The sequence below is a fragment of the Eptatretus burgeri genome, chromosome 2, assembly GCF_056783735.1.
Source record: "Eptatretus burgeri isolate ZD-2024b chromosome 2, Ebu_testis_v1, whole genome shotgun sequence".
Taxonomy (NCBI): domain Eukaryota; kingdom Metazoa; phylum Chordata; class Myxini; order Myxiniformes; family Myxinidae; genus Eptatretus; species Eptatretus burgeri.
Window position 1 is genome coordinate 28,674,843 of NC_140962.1, and position 17,551 is coordinate 28,692,393.

Here is a 17,551-nt window from a genome sequence, read left to right on the forward strand (position 1 = left end):
TATATATATATATATATATATATATATATAAATATATATATATATATATATATATATATATATATATATATATATATATATATATATATATATAAATATATATATATATATATATATATATTTCCAGCAATCTCTGTGTGTCTGTCTGTCTGTCTGTCTGTCTGTCTGCGACCGCCGTTTCTCGACGACCGCCGGTCCGATCTCATTGAAACTTGCCAGGAATATTGCTGGGGACCTGCGGATGTGCTTTTCAAGGTTTGATATTAATCGGACGAGCGGTTCCCAAGTTACGGCCATTTATCTGTCGACCAATGACAAGACACGGTGCTATGACGTCACGAATGACGTCACAATTAATGTTTATTTATTTATTCTTTTTTTTTTTTGCACAATCGACGGTCCGATATGATGGAAACTTGCCAGGAATATTGCCGGGGCCCCGCGGATGTGCTTTTCAAAGTTTGATATTAATCGGACGAGCGGTTCCCAAGTTACGGCCATTTATCTGTCGACCAATCACAGGACACGGTGCTATGACGTCACGAATGACATCACAATTAATGTTTATTATTTATTTATTTATTATTTCTTTTGCACGATTGAAACTTGCCAGAAATATTGCAGGGGACCCGCGGATGTGCCTTTTCGAGGTTTGAGAGAGAGAGAGAGAGAGAGAGAGAGGCTGCACATACTGGCACTCACCTTCGGGCACGCACCTACGGGCCCGCCCCTTCGGGCCCGTACTCATATCTATAATTCCAGCAATCTGTGTGTGTGTGTGTGTGTGTGTGTGTGTGTGTGTGTGTGTGTGTGTGTGTGTGTGTGTGTGTGTCTGTCTGTATGTGTGTCTGTATGTCTGTATGCGACCGCAGTTTCTCGATGACCGCCGGTCCAATCGGATTGAAACTTGCCAGGAATATTGCCGGGGCCCCCAGGATGTGCTTTTCAAGGTTTGATATTAATCGGACGAGCGGTTCCCAAGTTACGGCCATTTATCTGTCGACCAATGACAGGACACGGTGCTATGACATCACGAATGACATCAGAATTAATGTTTATTTATTTATTTATTATTATTTATTTTGCACGATTGAAACTTGCCAGTAATATTGCTGGGGACCCACGGATGTGCCTTTTCAAGGTTTGAGAGAGAGAGAGGCTGCACATACTGGCACTCAGCTACGGGCACGCACCTACGGGCCCATACTCGTATCTATAATTCCAGCAATGTGTGTGTGTGTGTGTGTGTGTGTGTGTGTGTGTGTGTGTGTGTGTGTGTGTGTGTGTGTGTGTGTGTGTGTCTGTCTGTCTGTATGTGTGTCTGTATGTCTGAATGCGACCGCCGGTCCGATCGGATTAAAACTTGCCAGGAATATTGCCGGGGCCCCGCGGTTGTGCCTTTTCAAGGTTTGATATCAATCGGACAAGCAGTTCCTAAGTTACGGCCATTTATCTGTCGACCAATGACAGGACACGGTGCTATGACGTCATGAATTACGTCATAATTATTGTTTATTTATTTATTTATTATTATTTATTTTGCACGATTGAAACTTGCCGGGAATATTGCTGGGGACCCACGGATGTGCCTTTTCAAGGTTTGATATTAATGTCTGTGTGTCTTAATGTTAATATTAATGTCTGTATGTTTGATAGGGGGAGAGAGAGGGGGTAGAGAGAGGGGGGCGTCACAATTCAAGAGAGGGGAGAGAGGAGGTGCGAGAGAGAGGGGGCATCACAATTCATGAGAGGGGGAGAGAGGATAGGCGAGAGAGGGGGCGAGAGAGGAGGGCAAGAGAGGGGAGGGAGAGAGGTGCGAGAAAGGGGGGGGGGGCGTCACAATTCTTCTTCTTCGTTTGATATGACGTCAGAATTGATGCTGGGGACCTGATACTGCAGGCACGAAGCTGCACATACTGGCCCGTCCCAACGGGCCCACACTAGTATATATATAATATGGAATAGGCAAAGCCAAGAAGCGAACGTAGAATTCTTCTTACATTCGCTTCTGACTTTACCTATAACTTGTTCACAACTGTATACTTGCCAACTATACCATGGTACGTATAAGCGCCACACAGCTAATGATTTTGACGCAATTTCCGGTTACTTCGGCCTGGATTCGGGATCAGCGATCAAATAATGTAAATCACGATTAAAAAATATTTTTTGATGATGCGGGAGAGATGTTTATTAAAATTAACTTTGGGAAAAAAATAATTGGAGAAATAAAGAAATAAACTATCACTTCTGGTCAAGAATAAAAGAAATTAAAAGTTCCGGAAAGAGTTTCAAAATCACTCCCGGTAATGTTAAATACAAAATAAACACTTCCTGTCATGAAAAAAATCACTTTCGGAAGGATAAAATTAACTTTGGGAAAAATATAATTGAATAAATAAATAAGCACTTCCGGTCATGATCTCCCGGCATGCATCATTCCCCATGACAAAAAACGGAAACAAAAAAAACCCAGAAACAAAACAAAAACGGAAGCAAAATGGTCATAGCCAACGACACGGATTCACAATTGGCAGGGTATTGTGTTGTTTTTGTTGTTTCCTATTCTCTCATGTGCACGCATTAAGTAATATTCATAAGATAGAAATAAAACCCAATCGTGTTCATACACCGCACAGCGTTTAAAAACAACCGGAAGCAAAAGGTCATATCCAACGACACAGATTCCAAATAGCCAGGGCTATTGTGTTGTTGTTGTTGTTGTTGTTGTTGTTGTTGTTGTTGTTGTTGTTGTTGTTGTTGTTGTTGTTGTTGTTGTTGTTGTTGTTGTTGTTGTTGTTGTTGTTTCCTATTCTCTGACGTGCACGCGTTCAGTATGAAGCTCACTGCGTTCGCCATAAAAATAAATATGTGGTCGTCTCATGTGCCTATTGAAAAGATCGTTTTGATTGTCGGCCGAGTGACCTTTAATATATTTAATGCTCTGCAAAGACGTTTTGGCAGCAAAAAAAAAAAAAAAAACCTATCACGTTGTCATGGATACGCACTGATCACAACGAAGGATGTAACCAATGTCGATATACCACCCTCATATTCGGTGTTTTTTTGTGTAATTAATAAGGAGAGCGCAAAAAGCATTATATATATATATATATATATATAAAACAAAACGTTATTCATAACATTGTAGTTTTACACTGAGGAACGTTAGCACGACAAACGACAGCATCGCTAACTATATACACCCGATGATGTATTTCCGGTAGCCATTTTATGAACGAGCCATTTTATGGACAGAAAGACATAAGCCCAAAAAAAAAAGAGGAACAAAAAAAAAAAACAATTAACGTTACAGGAAAAGGTTTTTTTTCTTTTTTTAATCCCTTCATATCCTGGAAAACTGAGGTAAGCTTTTGGACGATTACTTCGGTCATGTTTGAGGTAAATTAAGACGCAGATCGAGACGGAAAATCGGCGACATTAAAACCATCACATGGACGATCGCGTTGAGAGAATGGATTACTGGAACACGAGACACGATTCACCGTTTATTTGTCCCGCTTTAATCGTCACGGAACCGATGGAACTCGGCCATATGACATTGACTATGAGTCTTGATGATGGTTACAGTGCACCGAGAGGACGATACGATCGTAGGCCGCACATGGTTTTCATTCGACGGTTTAACTTTAATGGACGTCATTGAATCGGAATTTAAAATCCACTAAACGTCCCTTTGCCTTTTTCCCTGAGCCGACCCTCACAGGGAGGTGGGAATAATTACCCCGTACGCGTAAAGCGGGGTAAAAAAGGCGTTTAATTCGTTGACTTTGCCTAGTCTGTGTGTAAACGTGTATGTGGGTTCAAACGTTCCAACCTGATCGGATGCTTGGTCTGGCGGGCAGAATTATTTAATATTATCAATCTGGGTTTAGGGGTTTTCAATCAAACTTTGTTCGAGTATGTGTAATGGTGTCATCGTGTGGGTGGACGCATATCTGGCGATATGAAGAGGACCCTTTTAGTTTTACTCTGTCTACCTTGTCTGGCAGTCAAAGAAAATCGAAAATCACTTTAAATAGGAAACGTACTGGTTTTAAGGATCTCCTCAAGGACATAAACAGGAACGAATAACTAATTTAACGTGTTAAATAAGGTGGTGTAAAAGACGCTGCATCATTGGCGGTAAACTTCCGAAATTTTTTTTTCTCCAACTTCAAAATCTTTATTACCTCCACCACTGAAGGTGTCAACAAGGTGGTGTAAAAGACGCTGCATCATTGGCGGTAAACTTCAAAATCTTTATTACTTCCACCACTGAAGGTGGAAGGAAGATATGTTTTCACCCCTGTCTGTTGGATTCCCTATATATGAGATATCCATTATTGTCAGGTTTTCCAGCTGTCTGTCTGTCTGTCTGTGTGTGTGTGCGTGTGCGTGTGCGTGCGCGTGCGTGTGTATGTGGCTGCAACGCGAGGCTCCACAGCACGAACCAGCGAACCGATTTCGATGAAACTTTGCCAACAGGTGGAATATAGACTGGGAACGTGCGCGTTTGAATTTCGTTGCTGTGCAGCGGCCGAAAGACTGCGTACAGTATTTTCAATACTTGTCCTTCAGTTTTGAATGTAGAGAAACGAGACTTCGGAATTAAACACTTAGAGATATTTAGAAAATTTTACTCAAGCCGATTTTTGATTGAGGTTTTATTTTTCAAATGGTCGGCCTTCAAAAATCGGGTGTCTATTTACCGTCATTTAAGGTGTGTATACAGTGTTTGTAAGGAACTACACCGTCGTTCCACCTTCGATCTCCTCGATCCAAATGTTATTGACCAAAGTGAAAAGGATCCAAAAATGTAAGGGTATGTTCTTTTGAACATATGAGTCCCCTAGGACCACCAGGTGGCGCCATGAATAGATACTCAGCGGTAGGTGCTGCCGCTAGGCGAGTAGATGTTTAGCAGCGTCATCATGGTTGGCGTCTCGCAATATAATATATTAGCGCGATTTAAAATACCGTTTTTTCCTCGCATCTTCATCTGTCAAAAAACCAGTGCCAAGGTGCACAACTACAGCTCATAACCTATCCATTGAGGTGTTTTTCACCCCCCCCTGCTTTCCCGTTTTCACGCCACTGTCCACACAAAATTCATCAATCAATTCTATACAGAGTCCGGGGGACTCAATAAATGGAATCACCGGCATTTCTGTCTTTGTGGATTTCTAATAATATGTTTATTTATTTACCGAAAACGATTCCACGACCCACACACCACCTTCAATTATTTATTTATTTACTGAAAACGATTCGACGACCCACACACCACCTCCAATTATTTATTTATTTACTGAAAGCGATTCTCCACCCACACACCACCTCCAATTATTTATTTATTTTCCGTAAACGATTCCACGATCCACACACCACCTTCAATTATTTATTTATTTACCGAAAACGATCAAGACCACACACCACCTCCAATTATTTATTTATTTACCAAAAACGATTCCACGACCCACACACCACCTCCAATTATTCATTTATTTAGTTTCCTAAAATGATTCCACAATCCACACACCACCTCCAATTATTTATTTATTTACCGAAAACGATTCCACGACCCACACATCACTTCCAATTATTTATTATTTAAAGTGGGAGTGGTGAAGGAAAGTGGGCGTGGCTTATGGAAAATATTGTGTGGCTCAGGAGGTGTGGTCAAACAAGAGCATTGAGAGAAGTTTATCGGGTTTTCCGTGTGTGTGTGTGTGTGTGTGTGTGTGTGTGTGTGTGTGTGTGTGTGTGTGTGTGTGTGTGTGTGTGTGTGTGTGTCTGCAACGCGAGGCTCCACAGCACAAACCAGAAAAACCGATTATTTTTCAAATGGTAGTCCTTCAAAAATAGGGTGTCTATTTACCGTCATTTTTTATGAGGAGTGCCAGTTGGCAAAATACACAATAGGAAAAATCTTGCCATGCAGAGGAACAATTGTATGTGAACCAATACGTCTTGGCAATGAATCTTCGTCGGTGGATCAGTCAGAATGAAAAGCATCGTATCCAGCGCTTCGATCATAGCTAATCCCTCGTTGCCTACCGGCTTGTCTGTCTGTTTGTTTATTTCTGTGCAGGATATCTCAAAAAGTTTTGGACAGATTCGGATTAAATTTGGTGGGCCAGGTGGGTGTGTGACGCGGAAGAATTGATTCTATTTTGGTGAAGATCCGAATCCAGATCAGGATATGAGAATTATTTAATTTTTAATGTGATTCTTCACCATTGAGAGATGGGGCTTAACTGATATATAACAGGATATCTCAAAAAGTTGTGTCCGGATTCGGATGAAACTTTGAGGATAGGTTGGGTGTGTGACAAGGATCAATTGATTTGATTTTGGTGAAGATCCGAATCCAGATCCGGATATGATATTTATTTAATTTTTAAAGTGATTCTTCACCATTGAGAGAGAGAGAGAGAGGGCCAAAACAACGATATATATAGCTTGATAGTTCAAAAACGTATTGGGCCCGATATGTTCTCGTGAATCAGATATTGCGTGGCGGAGGTATGCACTCTACCGAGTGCCCTCCTGGTTTTGTTCAATTGAATTATTTACTTGAACACTGTCGAACACAAATCAACTTCTTGGCACCTTCGGTTAGCAGTAATTGGACAAATATTACAGCATTTTTACGTCATCTCAACCAATCAATTTGCTTCATGCAGACCCTGCCAATGTCCATGTTTCTCAAGGGTTCGTGGGGAAAGGTGTTCTATGAACTCTCTCATTGTGGCTGTTAAAGGAGTAGTAGTAGTCATAGTAGTAGTCGTATTTTATGGTTTTTTTATTTTTTGGACATGCATTGTAACAATCAAATGTGTTCTATTTTGTTTGGACTCGAGTTGGCTCCATTTGAAGGTTACGATTATACTCGGATTGCCCTGTTCATCGTAAGTGCTGTAATTTTCTCAATTCTCTGTGGAAGTGTGGCTTCTTTTATTTTCAAAATATTTATTACTTGAGCCAAGTCGATGGTGCACCGTCGCAATTTCCCACCACTCCCACCGAAAGCAAGGTTGAAAGATGGCAGAACGCTCCACCAAGAATATCAAATATTGAGCTAAAAATCTTCTCTTTTGACTCCCGTGACCTGAAGTCTCCATCCAAATCCAAACCCCCCCCCCCCAAAAAAAAGGAGTACAATCCAAAAAAACAGTTTCTTCTCTTTCATCTCTTTTACTCTCTCTTCCTCTCTTTCGTTGTCTATCTCTCTCAGGAGAAGTGAATTATTGCAGAAATTTTTCTGTTCGGCTCACTTGGCTGCACCTGGATGGGTTTTGAGGGTTGTGGAGGAGCGGCCGAAACCTGAATCCGGTCCAGGTTCCTCCTTATGACTCCATCTTTGCTCTTTACTTCTTGGGGTTCTTTCAACTAATCAACTTCAACTAAATCAGACAGAGCCTCGATTTCTTTCAACTAAAAAAATCCTTGCACCTTTTCATGGTGTATGTTTGTTTCATATTTTTCTTTGATTGTTTTTTTTTCCCTGTGCTTGCATTATATTTATTCACTTAATATTTTGCTTTTATATTTGGAGCAGCAGCTGTAGAATGGGAAGCTTCAATATTTTTCCAGCACTGATCACAATTTTCTGCCAAATTTTTTTTTTTCTCTCGTGTTTTTTTTTTTCTCGCATTTTTATAATCGTTTATAATTGTTATTACTATTTTCTTTCATTACAATTTTATTTCTGAAATGATTTTGCATGACGGCATTCTTTGGAGATGATATTTAAATCTTTCTGGAAAATGTTGCAGGTTCGGCTTGGCTATGTTTCATGGACATGAAAGACGACGACGTTGGGGGGGAGGGGAAGGAGGAGGAGGAGGAGGAGTAGGAGGAGGAGGAGGAGGAGGAGACAGAGATCACAGTGTCTATGAAGGAGTTGGCTATGGCACGGTTATGGGTGACAATGAGGGCAATGAAGATTCTCTCGCTCGGGGTAAGTTTCCTTCCATCATTTTTCTCTTTCAGCAGCACGTGAGGTCTGTCGAATCAACATGCCTTTGATATCAAAAACATTTTTGTGAAAATCTTAGGCATTCACGATTCATACAGCTAGGTAGAATGTGATCTTGTAGGGCATTGTACAACACAATGTGGAATTGTCTGCAACAAGGAAGGGGGTTCCAGGAGAGCTTGCTTACAGAGATGAGGAACAAGATTGAGCTCGTCACTACCTTGGGGTTACTCCAGCCTTTATTGGAAGAGGAGATGAGAGGGTCCCATCGATGGCAATATTTTGACTCCGTGAGTGTAGGGAGTCAGAGATCCAGGAATGAAAGTGGCTGTGTATGCCACAGGCAGAGAGCTCAGCAAGAGATTAAAGTCCTCTATCCATTGCTGAGAGAGGAGCAGCAGCATGTTCTGAGTTGTTTGGGATAGAATTCAAAGTGATGGTCAAAGATCAGATTGTTTGTAAAGAGGAAAGACAACATCAGTTGCGATGATGGATTCCATTACTTTGCTTATAATAGGAATTTGGCTTACTAGTCCATAGTTGATGGGATTTCTTTATGCACTCGCTGTATGGACAGAAGTAAGGTTTGCTGACTTCCAGGCAAACAGGGGGCTTCCAAAAGAGAAGGACAGGCTGATTAGTCTCAACAGAGAAGAAGCCAGAACAGCTTCACCGTAATAGAGTCGAGGCTGTTGAAACTTTCTTTCTACCTTCTCGGGTGAATACACAAAGTCCAGTAAACAATGGATACGAAGGGTAGGGTGGCACATTATGGGTTGAGCATACACTGTTTTGAGGCAAACACGGAGATGAGCGATTCTGCCTCATCTCAGGAATAATCTACAGAGCTGCCGATTGAAGCGAGGGAAGGGATGGAGAGGAAGCATACACCACAGATGCATTTTACAAGGTGTCGTCAAGGCTGGTTAGAGAGTTCAACCATGAGCTTTTCAAGATATTGTTTTTTGGCTTGCTTCAGAAAGAACGCACACTTGCTGTGAGCCCGACTGAGTGACCGAAAGTTACCATCAGTCAGATTGGTGTTCCATTTTGAGAAAGCAAGCTGCTTGATCGCAACCACCTTCCAACAGGATTTACAGGTCGTGTAGCAGGATCGAGAAAATGGATAGGACAGCCGCAGACAGGATGCGATAATCCAGCACATGAGACAAAGTATTCACAGACAGAATTAATGTCCGATGCTGTGAAGGTGTTATTGCAATCCTGTTGGAAGGCAGATTGTAGTCTCAAGCTGGTGGTCAAAGATCATTGGTCTGTCCGACCATCCTTGTACTGTCGTTGGGGTTGCTCTCTTGTGTTACAATTTCTCTTTATTGCCACTTTAAATCTCTCACGCATTGCTCTCCATTGGCAAGAGGTAGTACTGCTACTGCGGTGTTTCTTATGCCTTGAATGGCTCAGCTGAAGAGCACTGGGTGCAGTCTCATTTTTCACCACATCAGTTTTGCAAGTAGCTATTGTTGTTGTTCATGGGTCATCTCTCCCCTGATGTGCTGCTCCCGACTCTTGCTTCTCGCGTTTTCCTGCTTTTAGGTTCCTATCATGCCTGATTTATTTTGTTGTTTTCTTTCTTTATTCCTTCCATCCCCATTTGATTTTATTCCTTCCCCTTGTTCTTTAGCTTCCCCTGCTAGTCCAGAGCATTATAAATTGTGATTATTGTTGGGTATTTTCGATTCCGTGTCATTTCGTTTCTGTTCTTGTATGGCAATGATAAAATTGTAGCTGATTTTATTGCAATGAGTGAACTTTAAAATCTCATGAAAAAGTCAAAAAAAATCTGGAATCTTCACTGTCATAAAATGTAAAACTATTAATTGCAACAACTATTGGTCTTCCACTCTGCTTTCTGTATCCAGTGAACAAGAGAAAAAAATTTATTTCATAATTATATAATTTAAAATAATTCAATTGTCTTTGGGCAGTGTCTTCCTCTTGGACACGACATACGGGGGAAGCTTTTAGAATTAAAAAGTTATTTTCTTTTGTAATTATTTACCAATTACCCATTGACACGTAGAGTAAAGCATTTGCCTTCACAGTTCACCTGAACATCCAACTCGATGTGCACAGAATTGTGGAGTGGGATTCCTTCACCAGTTCACTGTGTACACCAATATTCTCACTTATACACTCCTCTCATCTATCTTCTCCACATCTTTTCCAGAGGAAAAACGTTTTTCCCAACGTTCTCGCCTCTTTGTGGGCAACCTGCCGAGCGACGTGAACGAAGAGGAGTTACGTTCGTTATTTACCCCGTTCGGTGCTGTTGGTGAAGTCTACAGTAGTTCTGGCCGAGGCTTTGGCTTTGTGTGCCTGGTGAGTATTCGATTTACACGGAGCAGAAAAAAAACATTTCTGTTGTGATTCTCTAATATTTTACCTCCGCCACCGAAGGTGAAAGGAGGTTATGTTTTCACACCTGTCTGTTATGTCTGTTTGTGTGCCGGATATCTCAAAAAGTTGTGGATAGATTTGGATGAAATTTGATGGGCAGGTTCGGTGTGTGACGAGGACAAACTGTTTTGATTTTGGTGAAGATCTGGATCCAGCTACCATATTTTGTGGTGTATAAACCGCACTTTTTTGTTGGCAAAATAAGGTAAAAGGTGAGGGTGCGGTTAATCCACGGGTATATTAAAAAAAATCAGTCTTAAAAACGATCAATGCTGAATTTCAATTCTATTCCAAATGAACACTTTTTAATCAGTCGGAACTGCTGTGAAGCTCAATTCTGTCATTTAAATTTTGAAAATCGTTTCACGTTAAGAGATGGTCCAGCGTTTTATTAACCGTATGCGGGAGTTAAATATAGACACCCGGAGTTTATGTGCATCGCATATTTAGAGCCTCACCGCTCTGAAAATGCCATTAAACACAAAAGAATAATAAGAACACCTCGTCTCGCATCAAAAGAAGAATTATTCACAATAGCTAGTCGAATAACGGAGCACCCATCTCAAATAAGCTTGCGCGCAAACCTACGTGCATTCGACATCAGGCTGGGGGCAGTCACGTAATTCTCAAGAAGGTCCGCTTTGTGCTTCTTGAGTGCCTCAGCTTACCTCACCAGATTCCCTCACGTATCATCCATTCTATCTATGAAGATGTCAAGGCATTCATTCACCACAGCGTTCAAACTCTCCATCTGCCGGTCTGCAGAAGAGTTTGGAAACTGGGAAGCTGGGAGGCAATTTGGCATGGACGAGTCCACCATCCGGCACTGGCGAAGAAGCAAGACATATCGGGAAGATCCCAAGGAAGAAGAAGGTGCTGAGGGGAAAGTCAGCAAAGTGGCTTCAGCTCGAGGAGCGTCTCATTGCTTGGGTCCGAGAGAAGAGAGCAGAGGGTTACGCCATCTCAACGCTTGCTCTCAGGCTGAAGGAGGATGACATTGGGAACTTCACGGCCATCCTATCATGGGCGTACAGGTTAATGGCACGCCATCAACTGTCGGTTCGACTCCGCACACACATCTCCGCACACACACAGCCTGGTGTTGGCGTAGTGGTGAGGGTAGCGGCTTGGGATCCAAAAGGTCCTGAGTTCAAGCCCCGTTGACCGCTTGAATTAATACACACCAGGAGGTTGACTCAGCCTGTCATCCTTCCGAGGTCGGCGAAGTGAGTACCAGTGTACTGGGCCCGGTGTATGCCCCGGTTAGAATAGGTGTACCATATCCCTGTGTCGTAACAGGCGACCAGGGTTGCGTCAGGAAGGGCATCCGGCATAAAACATGTGCCAAATCATAATGCGGATCATAACGGATGATCCGCTGTGGCGACCCCTAACGGGAGCAGCCGAAAGAAGAAGAAGATATATATATATATATATATATATATATATATATATATATATATATATATATATATATATGTAATTAAGCTATACAGTTTATTGTTCTGAACTCAGTTAGACTTGCACTTGCAGGAAAATGTAGTGAGAAGGTAATGGAACAAACTTCATTTTTTGACATTTTTGAAACAGAGTGGTAACCACTTACATGCCCTTAGCCTTGATTCTTCACCATTAAGAGATCGGACCAAAAACGATGTACAGCATTATATTTCAAAAATGCAGTGGGCCAGATATGTTCTCGTAGATCAGACATTGCGTGACGGAGGTATGTGCTCCACTGAGTGCCCTTCTAATTTATTATGAATTCAAATGCTTTCACCATGTGGGTTGTACAAGCTGGTAAAGGCCCTGTCACACCTTGACGTTTTAGCCAGCATATGCCGACGTATGAAAAATTGTTCTAAAACGCTGGCACACGTCGAATACGTTATGGGTAAGTTTGTATACATTAAGAGCACGCTGAAGCACGCTGGCATACGTCGTAGTACGCCGATCTCGCAGACAAATTTTAAGCATGCTCAAAATTTTCCAACGTGCTCGGCGTATGACTCACACATTCCGCATACGCTGGCCATAAGTTGTAGGCACGTTATGCGCTTGTTGACACACGTCGACACACGTTACTTGTAATTTACTCATAAGTCGAAATACGTCGAGGTAATGTCTCGCGTACCTGAAACTTATTTCTAACTTTGAGTAACGTGCTTTGAACCTATGTGTAACGTATCTCCAACGCATATTGACGTATGTAGACGTATTTGATGTCTTCCAGATGACAACAGAACTTACTGAACGTGTTTCTAACTTACAGCTACCGTATAATGGCATATTGGCAGCGTTTAGGGGAATTGGTATATAAAAATGGGGTTCACAGGAGGAACCCGTCAGTGTTCCAGACTCCATGTTGAGTAGATGTCCATGTCAGTAGTATCAGTAGTAGTAGTAGTAGTAGTAGTAGTAGTAGTAGCAGTAGGTAGTAGTGGCAGTAGTAGTAGTAGTAGGTCCATGTCAGTAGTAGTAGGTGAGTGTGATGGGGAGGGTGTGGGTGATGATGGATCCTCCTTGCGTCCACGGCCACGGCCACGGCTAGGAGACTTCTTTGCAGCATTCTTCGAAGTTTTCTTCGGCATGACGGTGATGTTGACACTTCGATGTCTAGCTTGGTTATGATTAAAATCGTTGAGCGGCAGCCTATTAATAGGCTACGCCACGTGATCGTCGGCGATATGCTGCCGCTCTATGCATAAGTTAGACTATCGTTGGGCATAGGTTGTGAACTCCGACAACACGCGAAGCATTCGTTGGTATAAGTTATCTATAAGTTATCGAAACGTTCTGTGTACGTTACTAATACCTTATGCATACGTCCAACTCGTTATGAATACGCCCAAAACTGAAAAAAAACATCAATAGTTCAGCGTACGCCAGCGTTTTACATACATTTTGATACGTTGCCATACGCTGGCTAAAACGTCAAGGTGTGACGGCCCTAAGTTGGGAAAATGAAGTTCCTTGGTGAGTTTTTTTTCATTGACTTGCTGGTGTTTCACATTGAAATTAGAAATTCCTATCACTCGGCATTTGTTTTGAATTAAAATGTACTTGCATACTTGATGGGGAGTAAGGTAGAATAAAAGCCATGATGTCATAATACAAGTTGTGCCTTGTCGCAGTTAGCACTGCCCTTTTTACATCAGTTTTGGGGATTTTTTTTGTAACCCCATTGACATAGAGCGAAGCAGGGTTAAGCAATTGCCTCACTGTCTGTCTCAGTCACATCAGTTGATGGTCGAGGAACTACTTGATTTCAATTGAATTTTTTTATTTTGAACAGAGTAGAACACAAAGCTAAACATGAATCGGAACACGAACCTGCAGTTTAGCGGTACTTTGACTCTGAATTTGGCAAATTGTACAGAATCTCATCCTGAACGTGCAAGTGTGCTCATGGTATTGCAATTTCTTCAGTCTGTCTGTCTGTCTGTCTGTCTGTCTGTCTGTCTGTCTGTCTGTCTGTCTGTCTGTCTGTCTGTCTGTCTGTCTGTCTGTCTGATTGTCAGTGAAAAAAAATTGAAAATCATTCCAAACTAGAAACTAACTCTTTTTGAGGGACATAAATGACACAAACAACAGGCACAGTAACTAATTTAACATATTAAATAAGGTGGTGTAAAAGAGGTGGTCAACGGCAGTAAACTTCCGATTCAGTTTTTTTTTTTGTTTTTTTCAACAGTCTTCAAAACGTTTATTTTATTACCATCACCAGAGGAGAGGGTATTGCATTTGGGTCCGTTGGTTTGGTACTTGGCAAAATTATTATTTTTTTGACAAGTATGTTGATCGCTTCTGTTTTTGTCTGTCCGCTCACCTTTAATTGCCTGCAGGTCACAATTTTAAAACAATCTTCACAAAACTTAACCAAATGGTGAAGTTGGTAGCCCAACAGAATCTTATTTATTTTTGAGGTCAAAAGGTGAAAAGGTCATGAGAGGCCAAAGGTCAAAAACTTTTTTAGATTTCTAAAATCCTCAATTTTCATCCGATTGACTTCAAATTTGAAGAGGATTTACATGTCAGGTCACTGAATTCAACCACTTATTATTTTTGAGGTCGACACAGACCAAAATATCAACATAGGCCAAATTTCTAAAATTGTCAATTTATGCGCTCTCCCAAGTGCCGTTCTACTTTGTTCTGTTTTGCCAAATGTCACTCGATAAGCAATTTTTTTCCCCCCTCCATTTGTTTGTTTGTCCACACAGAACATGAGTATGTTTTTCTTTGCAACCACTTGTTGGATTGAAACAAAATTTTTCACCATAGGAGCAACTACTCATGTAGGATGTTTTAATGAAAATTATGACATCATAGGTCATGTGGTGTGCCAGCCATGTTGGAAAAAAGGAAAAACTTTGGACCTCTGTATCTCCGAAACCACAGCATAGGAAAATTGAAACTTGGCACATGGCAAGTACTCCTCATGGGGGAATATGTGATTTGTTTTGTTAATGATTTCAAAGTTGCCTTCGTTATGACATCATAATTGCAGACATAGAATGCCACATCCAATTAGTATGAATATTTTTGAGGGTCATCTCAGGATAAATGGTTTGATAGAAAATAAATTGATGATTTAATCGGTCATGTGGTTCAGCAGCCATTAAAAAAAAACCTTCAAAAATGGCTGAACAGATCAAGGAGAAACTTTACAGGTTTGACACCTATAATATCCACAATGAACAAAGTGTTCCCACCTCATAATGTCATAGGTCACATGGTCTGGCAGACATATTGGATTTATCCAAAAATCTTTTAAAATCCCATTCCCCAGAACGGCTGGACAGATTGAGGGGAAACTTCACACACATGTTCCCCAAGTTTTGGAGATACCAGGGTGTTCACTGATTGATAGACACATTGTCTGGCAGCCATATTGGATTGACCGAAAATATTGAAAAAATTATTTCTCTTGAACCGCTTCATCGATCGACATGAAACTTCGCAATTATGATCTCGTAGTCATGGGGAATATATGTTTTAAATTTCAACCTGATCAGTCACATGGTCTAGCAGCCACAATTATTTTATTTTTTGAGTCTGAGTTCTTTTTTTCTTTTCTTTTTTTTGAATAAGGCTCACTTGGCTGCACCTGGATAAGTTTGAGGGTAGAGGAGTAGCAGCTGAAATCGGAATCTTATCCAGGTTCCTCCTGAATGACTTCATTTTTGCTTTTTGCTTGTTTGGGTTCCTTCTGATGATTCCAATGCAGTAATGTACGTATTTGGTCTTCCATTTGCTTTTAATTGAATTTATTTTAATCCCATTCCAAATTCAATTTGATAATAATAAACAGGTGTCATGTGTCCGCATCATCGCGGGATATCTTGGTACCCGGTCATCATTGCCAGAAGTTATAAAGTGCAGCTCTAATTATGATGTTCATCACCTCCAGCAGTTATAAAGTGGTGGTTCGAGTTTTGTCTATTATTTATTACGTTACACACCAGTACACAAACGCACAAAACTACACAAACACCACACAAAACAAGGCCTGGCAAGGGTCTGTAATCTCTGATTGCTCTTCTTGTTTCAATTGCCTTATATATTTGAACACTAGAACACAATTTGCTTTGTTTGCACTTCCAAAAACCTCCAGTTTCACAGTACTTGGGCAAAATTTTACGCCGTCTTGACGAATCAAATTTGCTATGCGCTCTGAGCAAGATTCATATAAAATGGCAGCGCCGACCGATGCAACGACAGGGCTAATTTAATCCAAAATATGTTTTTGTTTTGTGCATCTTTTTCTCAAATATCGTTCCAAAATTGTCACTTTCTATGAGAAGAGTTGGCAGAAGGCTCATCTCTGAACTGTTTTGTTGGCCCCATCGGTTTCGTATGGTTGCCATCACACCTATTATTCAAAGTTCATAAAGAAAGCTAATATAGATTGCGCTCGGAAATGCAAGGCAAGAGTTGAAAAGACCTTTCCCATGTCCTTTTTCACAAGACGACCCTTCCCAGGTCCTTTTAAAGGTGACTGTTGAACCTTTCCATCTAAAAAGAAACTTACAGGGACATACAAGTAAAATACTAAAGATTAATATTGCATCATTTCAAGGCACAAGGAGATAATTTTAAAATCAAACAATGTGAAAACCTGTACCCACATTTTGCAGCTTATTGAATTGTTCGTTGAAACCAGCCTGCTGGGATAGGTACGATTCCACATACATGCAAGCCAGGTCTGGCTGCACTCGACATACATGGGTTTATTCTGAAGTGAAGGTACTGCTTCCATTGGCTTGTTATTCATTAACATTTATCCAAAATGCTGTAATAAATGAACAGGGAAAAATATGTTTGCACAACTATGAAAGACAAATTTATCTGTCCTATTACACGGCCTCATAGCCTCGGGACTCTTACGCATTGACTTATACATTGCGTGTGTATGCTAATACAAGTTACTTGTCAACTCTAGAGTCTAGACGAGTCCGATAAATCCGTCGTCTGTCCGACTAGTCCGATAAATCTGACGTGCTGTAGCTTTCTTTTATTATTCTCTTTTCTTCATTGTTTTCTACTGGCTACATGATGACAGTAGGAATAAAATAAATAAAAATGCAACAGAACGTCAGATTTATCGGACTACTCCAGACAATTGTGTCGCAAGGTGTGTTCTGCACACAAGTTTTCATCGTATCCGGACAGCGAGATTGCTTCGTTTTATGCGCGGAGAAATACGGCCGATGACATGGGCTGGCCTTGATTGTGATTCATTCACCGCGGAGAAACATGTCCGCTGCGCTGTGCTGGTCACGTCACCTCACTAAAATATTTCTGATATCGAGCAGTATGCAAGTATAATTTACATTATTGAATTATGAATAGGATTTAGTCTAACCAGTTGTTATTGCCAAGTCTTCCTTCGATGTCCTCCCGATCATCATGAACACTGGGAATTTCATCGCCAGTTTCCTCTGCTTGTCCTGCTTTGGGCTCGAACTGGTAACGCCGTATTCCATTTCCAGCTGCCTGAACGTCACTTCCCGCGACAACGTTATCCGACAATTCTCCATCTGATTCAGACCAAAATCCTTAATTTCTCTCACACTCACTGTCGCTACCAGACAAATCAAAGTCCATGTCATCCATTATTCAAAACAAAATGTTTGATTTTTTTAA

At 41.1% G+C, this 17,551-nt stretch overlaps 1 protein-coding gene across 1 annotated transcript in view; it reads left to right on the forward strand.

Annotated features, from left to right (window-relative positions):
* Nucleotides 1-3,199: 3,199 nt before the first annotated feature.
* Nucleotides 3,200-17,551, forward strand: part of LOC147031689 (non-POU domain-containing octamer-binding protein-like) — a 45,652-nt gene continuing 31,300 nt past the window's right edge. Inside the window, exons 1-3 of the mRNA XM_085852513.1 lie at nucleotides 3,200-3,366; nucleotides 7,782-7,966; nucleotides 10,173-10,324. Coding sequence (XP_085708639.1) covers nucleotides 7,795-7,966; nucleotides 10,173-10,324 — 324 coding nt within the window. The 5' untranslated portion in view covers nucleotides 3,200-3,366; nucleotides 7,782-7,794. The remainder of the gene's footprint in view (nucleotides 3,367-7,781; nucleotides 7,967-10,172; nucleotides 10,325-17,551) is intronic.